General features: G+C 38.9%; 3 protein-coding genes and 1 pseudogene across 14 annotated transcripts in view; all 4 read right to left on the minus strand.

The window, feature by feature from the left end:
* LOC146872811 (tubulin monoglutamylase TTLL4 pseudogene) overlaps nucleotides 1–1,716 on the minus strand; it is a 1,757-nt pseudogene extending 41 nt beyond the window's left edge.
* Nucleotides 1,717–2,167: 451 nt separating this feature from the next.
* LOC118451079 (tubulin monoglutamylase TTLL4) lies at nucleotides 2,168–3,940 on the minus strand. Its single transcript, XM_035887235.2, has one exon. It carries the CDS (start codon nucleotides 3,938–3,940, stop codon nucleotides 2,168–2,170), a length of 1,773 nt encoding a protein of 590 aa, XP_035743128.2.
* Nucleotides 3,941–4,364: 424 nt separating this feature from the next.
* LOC118451242 (tubulin monoglutamylase TTLL4-like) overlaps nucleotides 4,365–12,500 on the minus strand; it is a 139,049-nt gene continuing 130,913 nt past the window's right edge. For all 12 annotated transcript variants that reach the window (XM_085658796.1, XM_035887615.2, XM_085658794.1 and 9 more), the window contains 2 exons: nucleotides 6,812–6,867; nucleotides 4,365–6,391 (listed from right to left, as the gene is read on the minus strand). In XM_085658796.1, the coding sequence (XP_085514922.1) occupies nucleotides 4,672–6,381 (1,710 nt within the window). In that variant the 5' untranslated portion in view covers nucleotides 6,382–6,391; nucleotides 6,812–6,867 and the 3' untranslated portion in view covers nucleotides 4,365–4,671. The remainder of the gene's footprint in view (nucleotides 6,392–6,811; nucleotides 6,868–12,500) is intronic.
* LOC118451081 (enhancer of split mbeta protein) lies at nucleotides 8,445–10,018 on the minus strand. The gene has a single exon (XM_035887238.2). It carries the CDS (start codon nucleotides 9,682–9,684, stop codon nucleotides 9,007–9,009), a length of 678 nt encoding a protein of 225 aa, XP_035743131.1. The 5' UTR covers nucleotides 9,685–10,018; the 3' UTR covers nucleotides 8,445–9,006.

Raw genomic sequence — 12,500 nt, forward strand, 5'->3', positions numbered from 1 at the left:
TGACAAATAAGAAGAGGAAGAATGTTACTCGTTGTGACGTCTAAGGTGAAACTTTTTGTTACACAATTCTCGCAATCTTTGAACAGCCTCGTTCCTTTTCCGACCATAAGCTGTCTCCCAGGCGTCGAACAATCGATTGTAATAACTCAGATATGTGAAATACTTGAAGTATTTGTGGGTATCCTTGGTAGGGAAGATCTTTCGATAAGAGCCCAAACGATTTAATTCATCTTCGTATTGTATCAATTGTCTTACGTCGTCCGCAGTTAGATATTGTAGGATTTCATTCAAGTAAGTTTGCCGTTTCCTCTTAGAAAGGAATCGTAATTGTTTCAATTTTTCCCTATTGGTCAATATCTTTTCGTTTAATCGAAAATCATGACAGATCGTGGAATGTTCGCTTTTAGCGATCGCTTGACGTAGCGAACAATTTGGTAATTCCGCTGGTATCCTATACGAGACGAGATTCAAGGTATCTCTGACGAGAGCACCTTTGATAGTTTCGTCCAATAACGAAGGCGTTTGTAAACTAGGACAAGCATTAACTTCCAATAACCAAGGTTTCAGATTTTCATCCAATAGAACGTCGATACCGAAAAGTTCATAACAGTTGTACCAAGAGCCGGCATATACGCGAGAAAAATTATTGACGCATGACTCCGCGGAAACTATAGTCTTTACGATCATGTCGTGAATCCTCTCGATGATATTCCCGGTGTTCACTGCCTGTTTCTCCAAATGATTCCAGAGACACTTGAGGGACCACTTGTGACCCTTGCAAGAATCCACGGTATCGTTCTCGGTATAATCCGAGGAGTACTTGTTGATACTGTAGTTGGTTAAATGCATAAAACGATCGTGAAGAGTCGACAAGCTGTCTCTGTACTTGTTACTTGCGAATCTTACCAAGCCGTCTTCGTAAAAATATACTCTCAAAGGATCGATACTTGTCACGAGTACGTAAAGCCTTAAATCGAACTTGTTACCGTTGATTAATTTTGGTCTCGAGAGATAACGCTGAATTATCAGATAATTACACGTTCTAGGTATTTGCGTTCTATTACTGATTACTTTGATACCACGACCACGAGACGAAGCTGGCGGTTTCAATATCCATTTTTTATCCTCGTCCTTATTCCAGATTTTCAATAGTAACTCGAGATCGTGTGGTAGTATATATGTTCTCGGTATAAAGTCTATACGTTTCTTACCATGAAGTAATATCAATCTACGGACGTTTCTGCACAAACGATCCTTATGTCCTATCTCATAGGAGCCGGGAAAGTGATTGACTTTTTGAAAATTCTTCAGATTCGAGAAATTGTACGTGTACATGATCTCGTTCCATGCGCCGCACCAACCTGTACAACCTGATAACAATCGATATCCCGTTTTTTCTACGATCTTACGTACGATCGATGGCGTTGCCGACGTAAGATCCCATTGTAAATGTTGTTGAATTTCCTGAGGGAAATATCGTGCCTTTGCGTTGTGAGCTTGAAATTCTACGTAAGGAGCAACGTGTGGAAATAAACTGGCACGAAGTGGTAATTCGTGTTTCGATTCAACGCTCGTCGATGGATTCTTTTTTATCGGAGGGAACAATAATAGATACTCGGTTATCAGTTCGTACAAATCTTCCTCCTTCTCTCGACGATCGTCGTAAACGTACACCGAGGTTAACCTCCTACTTATCGTGTTCGTTGATGCGTTCATAACTTTCTTCTCCCTTTTTTTCTGTTTTTATTTTATTTTATTTTTTCCTTTCCTTCTTCTCTTCTTTTTCTTCTTTTTTTTCTTTTTTTTTTTTCTTTTTCTTTTTTTTTAATACTTTTTCCCCTCCTTAAATCTCTCCCGTTTACATTTTTCCTCAAGTCCACGATCTACTCGTAGCCCGACATTACGTAAAAATACGTCGAAGTATACGATATTTTAATTCGTACTTGTAGAAAATTTCACGATGGAGTTTAACCTTTAAAAATTTTTGACAGGTAAGCATTTTTAAGAAATTGCCAATCGGACGTGCAATGAATCATGAACATATAACGATAGTAAATGTATATTTCGAATTGTTGTATCATTAATGGGCAATATAACGTAATAATTCGATAATTGATCTCGATTAAAGATAATGAAATGGATAAATTATAAAGGACAGATGGATCAGTCAAGTATTCGTTTGATCTTGTATATTTGTCGACGGTAGTTGTTGGTTCAAGTGATATCTCTGTTTGCACAATTTTCTCAACCTGTCGATACCTCGAAGCCTGTCATTACCGTACGTGTGTTCCCACGCATCGAGAAGCATGTTGTAGTAACTGAGTTTGTCGAAGTACTTGAAGTACTCGTACGTGTTGCACGTGGGGAAGATTTTTTCGAATCTGCCGGTTTGGGCGAGCTCGTCCTCGTGTCGTATCAACACCCTCACGTCCTCGGGCGTGAGCTCCCTCAGAATTACGTTCAAATAGTATTCACGATTATTCCGAGCATTATTCTCGAAGGAACGTTGCTTTTCTTCTCCTATCTTCGACAAGAAAGTATCGTATAGATTACGATCGTAACAGATTTGAGATTCGTTCGAATATCCTTTCAATGTTTCGACGTCGGTCGGTTTCAATATATCGGGCACGTGAAAACCAACGAGATTTAAAAAGTCACGTGCAAGTTGACCCTTAATGATGGCGCACAAAGATGTCTCGGTAGACATCGACGGGCAATCATTAACTTCGAGCAACCATGGTTCCAAACGTACGTCTAGGAGTATATCGAAACCGAACAATTGACAATTGTTGTAACTCGGTGGATGAGAATCTTTCATACCCTGTATCAAGGAATTCTCGGCGGAAATAATACTCTTAATAACGATACCTTTGATCTTTCGCCAAATATTATTGATATTCGCGCGTTCTCTGAAACGAAGATAATTCCAAAGAGCTGTCAACGACCACATGTTACCCTGTTGCTTATTGGGATCGTCGTTACCTCGGTATCTAGGGCTTAGCTTGTTGATCGATGTATTAGTCAGATGCATAAAACGATCATTTAGAGTATCGAGTCTATTGTGATACTTAACGGTGGCTAACCTGACAAGACCTTCCGTATAAATGAATATACGAAGGGGATCGATCGACGTTAATAGAACGTACAAACGTATATCGTACTTGTAGCCGTTGATCAAGCTCGGATTCCATAGATAACGTTGGGCCAGGTAGGATGACTTTCTTGGTATCTCGAAGCAACGTGACACCAATCGTATACCGTGACCGGCACAAGAATCTCCTGGTTTCAGGATCCAGACAGTGCCGTTTTTCCTATCCATAAATCTCTTAAGTTTCGCATAATCTGTTGGTAGTACGTAAGAGTACGGCATGTAGTTGAAACTCTTATTACCGTATACTTTGGCCATTCTGTTAATGTTTCTCCATAAGTTGATCTTGTTGCTTAACTCTTGACAATTTTGAAAGTGATTGATCTTTTGAAATTTTTTCAATTGTTTCCTCGTACGTAGAAACGCCGGTTTGTTACACCAGGTACCGGACCAATTGGCCATAGATTTCTCGGTCATCGTAAATCCCGATTTGAGAACCGTCAGACGTATCATTCGCGGTGAGAAGTTCTTGGTATGCCACCAGAGCAGGTGTCTCGTAATTTCCGGAGGTAATGACGCGCCGTTCTTGTCGTAACCGTGAAAGATGATGTACGGTGGAACGTGAGCAAAGAGGCTCTCTCGCATCGGTAGCTTCGGCTTTTTGTCAACTCGATCGGTCTCGGAACGATCGCCTTCGATGGGCAACTTTGCCGCTCGAGCCGTCGTTAAAAGCCTTTCGGTTATCTCCTCGTACGCGAACCCCTCGTCGTCTTCGAACTCGTCCTTACTCCATAATTTGCCGTGGCTGGTACCTGTCGAGACGTCCTTCCTCTTCTTACGTGGTATCGTCATACTTGAAAATTTCTTTACTTTTGCCTTTTACCGGAATGTTCTTACATCGTATTTATCGGAAAATTTTTCTATTAATGTGTCGAAACATGCTTGCTGGTTGTGTTAATGACTGATCCGACGACGATAGTACCATACGATCCGTTTATGTGTTCACGCCAATGGTAACGTGAACTTTTGATTGGAAACTCGACACCTTAATGCCTATGCCGGAGAGAGAGAGAGAGAGAGAGCGAGAGAGAGCAACGTCAACCAATCGGAGGAAAGCTATTCTCCGATAGGAATCAAGTTAATCAACAAGATAATAATCTTCCTCGAAAGGAAGACTGGAATAATAATTGTTTAAGGATAAGGGGAGATGAACGAAGGAAAACCAAGAAAATAAATAAAACATTTTATTAGACGGAAAAATTTCATACAAGATATATAAATCGATGATTCGCGTAATCGAGTTAAAAGGCACATGATTATTTTCGCCGCCAGCTGCGAAATGAGGACAGAACGATTACGCACACGTTCGTTTACCTGGATGTTGTCTTGCGGTGATTAAAACAAAAAAAAAAAAAAGAAAAAAAAGAAGGAGAAAAAAGATCGAAAAGAAAAAATGAAAAAAAAAAAAAAGAAAGAAGAGAAAAGAATAAAAACGGGGAAAAAAGAAAAAAAAAAATCGCACCTCGCACTTACGATCGATTTTGTACACGCGATAATAAAACGATTTTGAAAAACTATATCAACTAATAAACCACTTGTTGCTCGAGATGATACTTCGCCTGACAGAGTTTCTGCAATCTTGAAATCCCTTTTTCTCGATTATCTCCGTAAGCGAATTCCCAGGCGTCGAGTAGCATATTGTAATATCTAGGAACATCGAAGAATTGCATGTATTCGTGACTGGTGCTCGTAGGGAAGATTTTTTCGAATCTATCCAATTGGGTTAATTCGTCCTCGTAAGCGATCAAATGGCGTACGTCGTCCGGTGTAAGATCCTCAATGATCTCGTCTATGTAATCCTCGCGATCACGTAGATTAGCGTACAACGATTGTTTGTGCCTCTCTTGATAGCTCAATGTCGTTCTATGAAGTCGTAGATCTAAACATACAGTGTCTACCTGATATTTCTGAGATATTTTCTCTATGTCTTCGGTGGGCATGGTAGAGGGCAATTGAAAACCGGCGATATTGAAGACGTTCTTTATCAAAGGACCCTTGACCGCGTCGTCGAGAGACGAAGAGGTTTGTAAGGACGGAGATATATTGACCTCGAGCAACCACGGTTTCAATTGTTCGTCCAATAATATATCAAATCCAAAAAGTTCATAACAACAGTATCTCGATTGCATGTTAGGTCTACCAAGAGTATTTATCGAGGATTCGCCAGCTATCATAGTCTTGACGACGATATCCTTCATGCTCGACCACAATTTCGAAACGTTCACGTGTTCTCTCTCGAGATAAGACCAAAGCGTCCTCAAGGTCCATTTGTGCCCGAAACACGAGTCAGCGCAATTGTTGCTCGTATAGGTGGCGCTGGTCTTATTTATACTGTAATTCGTTAAGTGCATGAAACGATCGCTCAGATAATTTATATCGTCGACGTATTTAACGGATGCGAAACGGACCAAACCGTCCGGATAAAGATAAATCTTTAAAGGATTAAAACTCGTTACGAGAACGTAAAGACGCAAATCGAATTTGGCACCGCCGATCAATTTAGGCTTTGACAAATATTGTTGAACGACAACTGGACGTTTCTTTGGTATTTGGGACCAACGATGAACGACGCGAATACCTCTTCCCCTTGCCGAAGCCGGAGGCTTGATTATCCATTTTTCCTTGCTACCTGATTTCTCCCAGATCTGATGGAAACAACGAAGATCCTGTGGTAAAACGTATGTCCTAGGAACGAAACCAAACTCTCGTTTCCCATACTTCGTCATCATCCTACTAACGTTACGCCATAAACGATCCTTACGACCAACTTGAAATGTACCAGGAAAATGATTGACCTTTTGAAACTCTTTCAAGTTCTTATAACATGCCGATTTCATGTGTTTACCCCAGGTACCCGACCATTCTTGAGACTTTTTCATCAGTCGAAAACCAGAATTTACCAGCGTACGACGTACTATAATAGGCGTAATCGTACTTAATCGCCATTTAAGGTGTTTGCTCATTTCGTAGGGCAACGGCAAGCCCTTTGAGTCGAACGATTGGAACGTTATATAAGGTGGTACGTTGTCGAAAAGACTTCTCCTGAATGGAAACTTGTATTTTTTCTCGTTGTCGGCATTGATCTCCTCGAGTGTCAACAAATTCCGATCGATATCTAAATAAGGCACAATTTCCTCGCTCTCTTCTTCGTACTGACTCTCCTCGAGGTCGCCCCCGTCTATATCGTTCACTATACTCGAGATCTCGTGATGATTGTACGCGATCACATCCATCTCGACCGATCTGTAACAACATTTCAAAAGGTTTTACATCCCGTTTCAACCTCGTTCTCGTTTCTCGTGCATGAATTCCATTAAAAACATGCTGATCGACCGTCTCGCTTTATTTTTATGTTTTTTTCTTTTGCTGAGGACATAAGCATCTAAAAAAAAAAAAGAAAAAAAAAAAATCGTAACGTCTCCGCCGGTGATTTATCGATCGCTCGTCTCGATGATTAATAAAAGTCGCGATCTCACTTAAGTATTATATTTCTAATCGAAAATATTCCTTTTAAATATATTCATATTCGAACGTTAATGATTTTAATGGTATAAAGTAATCAACGTATAAAAATTGAATTAGATCGATATCGAAAGATATGAAATGCGTGAAAATTTTTTTGAAATGAAACAAAGAAAAGAAAGTAAAAGAAAAGATTCTCACCTATCGTATCTAAGAACGATTAGCAGTGAACATTGCGCTTTGACGTCCGCAGGTAACTGCAACAAAAAGATAGAAACGATGTTAAAATCACAAGGAGAATGAAACTAAACGATATAATTGAAATAAAACAAATGTACGTTCAACAGTTATTATAATAATCATGTAATAATATTTTCTATCAAGAGGAATGCGCTCTATGCGTCGATGCTCACGTAAACGTTTGCTGCTGTCATCAATGATGACGTCTTAACGTCACCATAATTGCTAGTGCAATCATTCGCACGTAAATCAAATATACGCCGATCGTGTGTTGCACACAAAGGAAAAATTTCTCGTCGATCAATGCAAATGTCTGTGTATATATGCATGCGTGTGTGTGCGTATATGTGTTTATATATATATATATATATATATATATATATATATATATATTTAGAAATACGAGAAATGACAAGTAACTTCTGACGAATATATAATTTGTTGAATATAAATGTAAGCCGATATCTTCAGTCTGGCTTGCGTCTATAGTTAAAAGTTCGTCAGTTTGCATTTTTATTTAAGTATCGAGAGAATTGATCTGCAAAGCAATTAAATTTCCATTACCGTGGGATCTAAATCGAAATCTCATTTGCATTTTTGCAGAAAAGACGTTTCGCTTTGGAGTTTTTGCTAATACTTTATAGATTTGCAAGATTTTTTTACCTACGACCAAGAAGAAAGTTAAATAAAATTGAAAAAAAGAAAAAAGAAAAAAAAAAAAGAAAAAGAAAGAAAGAAAGAAAAGAAAAAAGACAAATAACGGCTTCTCGAATGACGTCCAGACAATTCGCGTCGGTTAAAAGTACTTCGTTGAACAGTTAAAAAAATAAAAATGTAAGCGTCGATCAAACAAACTGCTTCTATTGTATTTGAAGGACGTAAGTAGCTTCGATGAAAGGTACAATTATGGTTAATTACAAGAAAATACGAATGGAGACGAGAAAATAAAAACAACTTATTCTATATAGTATTCTTCATTTTATTTTTATGAATCTTCACGATTTTAAGAATGTCATCTTTCATTCGTATAAAAGAAGAATGTATCGAGGAAATAGAAAATATTTTATTGAAATTTGTTGAACAAAATTCTTGTGTAATTTATTTAATGGATAAACCCAAGGAGTATAGGGCCATAAAAGTGTCTAAATGATTTCTAAAAAGGATTATTCCTATTCGAACTTTTTCCTTTTATTTAGCTAAATAAACTTGTAGTTTTAAAAACTAAAAGAACAATATATATATATATATATATATATATATATATATATATAAATTAAATTAAAAAATCTGGTAAAATAGTAATTGATTTTTACAATCTCATCGTATAACATTATATTCACCTTGACTACCCGTTTTACCTTTGATCACTCGTTCTGTAAATGGACTTGTTTCGATCGCTTTTATTTTTTGATCAATAATTATTTACTGTGTCATCTTCCTGTATATCAAAATAAAAGAGAGAATATTTTCATTTCATTTTAATTTACTTATTTCATTAACTATAAGAAGGATCGGATGTGGTAAAGGTGAAATATTATAAATAATTGATTAGTTTTTGAACAAGACAATTTTATTATAATAGTCTCACAATGAAAATGCTTCGGCGTTTAGCAAAAGATATCGAGAATCTTTATGTCTAAGAAGAAGAAGAAGAAGAAGAAAAAGAAGAAAAAAAAAAAAAAAGAAGAAAACTATGTTCTTAAACTTAACAAGTTAACATATATTTTCTATAATAATCGATATACTTTGCCTCAAAAATAGTTATATCTCAGGTACAAAATGGAACCCTTATCACAGACGTCACATTAAAGCTTTATCACTTATTTATATTACGGAAGAAAAGCAAATCTATCTATCGATCGTGATATAAGGAGACATAAAGTTAAGGAAATAATGAGAAAAAGTTTGGGATTGAATCAAACGATATGCGTATGCCCTTATAACATACTAAAATTGTACGTTCGATGTCATAATAATATTTGGAAGACAATGATTCGTCGTTTTTCTCCTTCGATTACAATAAATCGTCCATAGAGAGGAGAAATATCGATTACAATTATCGTCCATAATGATCAGAAAAAATTCGTCACGCACGAAGTCCACTAATATTTTTATCATTGTGATCTAGATTGTATTAGACCACCAAATTTAGATGATCACCAAGGTCTCCAAACGGGACCAGAAGATTCGGAGGATTCCCCGGATGAGCTGGCAACGCTAAGGGGACTTTGCGGCGGCGTGTAGACGTTTTGTGGTACACCGACGGTCATCATCGTAGTCGTTGTTGTCGTCGTCGTCGAGGTCGTCGTAGACATCGTCGACGTTATAGATTCGTTAAAACCCTTGCTGGTACTTGGAACAGGCGAGTTAGAGGAAACTGAAGAGCTAGCGGAGGACGAACCTTCCAATCTTCGAAGACAACCACCAAGATGCCTCATAAGTTGAGCACCAGCGGCCGGATGAACGGCAGCGGCAACTGGTGTTGAAAGAAACGTGGACACCTCTTGAGCACATTGAGTAAATCCCTCGCGGAATCTATCCGCATAACTGTTTTCAGGCGTTAGAGTTAATCTACGTGCCGCCCTAAGCGTATGAAGATGACGAACTGTCAACTCAAGGATATCAGCTTTCTCCAACTTTGCCACGTTTTCTCCTTCAGCTTGAAGGGCCGTAACCATGAGATCCTTTAATTCGTCTAAGCAACGATTGATACGTGCCCTTCTTTTCCTCTCAAGCATTGGCTTCATGACCTTGCGATATTGATAGGTCCTTGACACTGGTTCCTCATACTCCATGCCGGTGACGGGTGCATAACTCGTATGCGGTGCCATCATTTGTTTTCTTCTTTCTTTCTTTCTTTCTTTCTCTTTCACACTTGTTTTAATTATATCAAGCAACACTTGTCACAATTCGAAGACGATTATTGCTACGATTATTCCTATATATCGTATAATAATGATGATATTAATAAAATATATATTGATAATAATGATAAGGTAACGCGTGATAAAACACTACTCGTGTATATTGACGTGATTGATATCGTTGCACATATATATATATATATATATGTATGTGTGTGTGTGTGTGTGTCTATGTATGTATATTCTCGGTGTGCCGAGGAAAGCGAAGTTAACGCATCCGTGTTTGTTACGTTTCTGAGTTGGTTAGGCGCGAGCGTGCCGTAGTTATACGTTCAGTCCCACCATCGGATTGGTAGCTGGGCCCGGCAATTCTCCCCCACTCTTTTAGAGTTCGCGCGCCGTAAGCGCACGTTCGTTCGGTCGGTCGGTCGGTCGGTCGGTCGGTCGGTCGGTCGGTCGGTCGGTCGGTTGGTCGGTCGGTTGGTCGGTTGGTCGGGCGAGCGATCGGCTGGCCGGCCGGCAGCCGGAGGAGCGTGTATCGTGGGAAGCTCCCGGGCCGGAGCGTTCCCACAGACCAGGAGCCTGTGGCCGGGAGCCTAAGGCTTACAGCCTAAGGCCAAGAGAGCCTTGGGCCAGGAGAGAGCCTGAAGAGTCGAGGCCCAAAGAGCGAATCGATCCTAGGGAGTGGTAGCTTACCGTAGGACCCAACACTGAGAGGAGGAGGGTCACGGAGAAGAGGACTTTTTCTTCAACACACCTGCGTACAAAGTCGTCGTTGTCGTCGTTGTCGTCGTCGTCGTCGTCGTCGTCGTCGTCGTCGTCGTCATCGTCGTCTTTGTCGTTTCTCTCTCTCTCTCTCTCTGTCTTTCTTTTTTTCTTTTCCACTTAACCGATGTTGGATGTGTGTTGGTGAGACGAGAAAAGAAAAGAAAAGAAAAAAAAAAGAAAGAAAAGAGCCGTCTAGCACACGCCACGACGCGCGACGATACTCGTGCCTCTCTCGTGACTCCCTCCCCCCTCTCTCTCTCTCTCTCTTCTCTTCTCTTCTCTCCTTCTTCTCTTACTCCTTCTCTTCCACTTTTTCTCCCTCTTCCTCTTCCATGATACACATATATACATACATATATATCTCTCTGCTGCTCAATGACTTTGTCTCGTAATTTTCGAGAGATAAAGAGATATTGTATCGAATTTCGATTGATCGACCTCACGATTTCTAATCTCTTTCATTCGCGATTTCTTCCGTTTTTTTTCTTATTATCCTTTTCTCTCTCTCTCTCTCTCTCTCTCCTGTTTTTCTCTTTCTTCCTTTTTTTTTTCATCGACTTAGCACTCGTCTCTCTGAAACCACGTTTAAAACTCCTTCCGTATGTTCAATATTTCATTCCGTATGTTTCATTTTTCACCAAGTTATGTGTGATGAGAAAAAACAAAAAAGAAAAAATAAAGCAAGAAATTCCTCTAATCGATACACGTTTTTACGGTAGAGCGGAGGATGAGGGGGGAACAGAAATCTCTTCGTTGGATATGGAATTGAGAGGGTGAAATTTATTTCTGGTTAGAACACGATCCGAATAAGAAATAACATTTAACGTGCACTCGAAATTCGCGAGATAGGTTTTGCTCAGAAGAGGAGGCTGAGGAGGGCCGGGGTGATCGCGCTTTCGGGGAAAATATTTTGAGATGCAGAAGCGACGCTACCGTCGTATTAGACCGGACGTATATCCAATCTTTCGTGATCGCATGACAACCGGTTTCCTGCCTTGGAATCGAAACGAGTCGTTTGGACGTCGATTTTTCGAATTAAACGTAGGATCTTAATGACCCTCTTTCTCTCTCTCTCTCTCTCTCTTTCTCTTTCTCTTTTGTAAGGTTGAAAGACAGGTTGTGCTTACGGGACTTAACAAGGTGTTTAGTCCCTTTATAAAAGGCAATACCCTAAACAAGGGCCGAAGAGACCCTGGTCGAACTTTTACGACAAGTCAGGTCGATAAACCCAAATATTAACTTTTGTAATAGACATTAAAGATTTACGAGAGGGAAAAGTAATATTTGTTGAAAAATTGATTCATTATTTCTCGTTTCAATAAATTTTAATTTTTAATAATAATAATAATATATATATATATATATATATATATATATAAGATTGATAAGATTTATAGTCTTGTTTTTTCTTAAAATAAGAAGAAAATCAGGACTTGGCAATGAATCGATAGAAAAAAAACCACGTCGGTCTTATTTCGACAATAAATAATAATTTATACGAAAATATAAAAGATTCAAAATATGACCATACACCCGTTTATTTATTATTTTATAAAAGTGAATAAATATAAAATCATTAATTATTTATTGTCAATGTCAATTCAATTTAGGATCGAGCAAGTACTAGAGGCCGTTCTTTAATAATACGTTCAGGGAGAATCGAGTCCCTTCTTCCGTCATTGTTCCATCAAACAGTTATTACCACCATAATCTCGCCCTGTCGAGTAACAGGATCGAAACGTGCGTAGGAAGAAGATATGTCCCATCATGGCGTGCGCAAGAGAGAGATAGAGTGAGAGAATGAGAGAGTCAGGCCATCCGATGCAACAATTAACGTCAAAAGCAAGCGACTACCGTAGAAAGAGAGAGAGAGAGAGATCGGAGGGTTGAAAATTCCCTTTACAAGTCCCTTTGTCCGTGTCACGTCGAGAGCATCGATGTGACCGTCGGTTTCATTTGAAATAATTAACCGAACATTTTATTCATGATTGCCTTTCGGCATATAAAAAAAGAATTAT

This window comes from Vespa mandarinia, chromosome 8 (genome assembly GCF_050613455.1).
Source record: "Vespa mandarinia isolate Hongniang chromosome 8, ASM5061345v1, whole genome shotgun sequence".
NCBI lineage: Eukaryota > Metazoa > Arthropoda > Insecta > Hymenoptera > Vespidae > Vespa > Vespa mandarinia.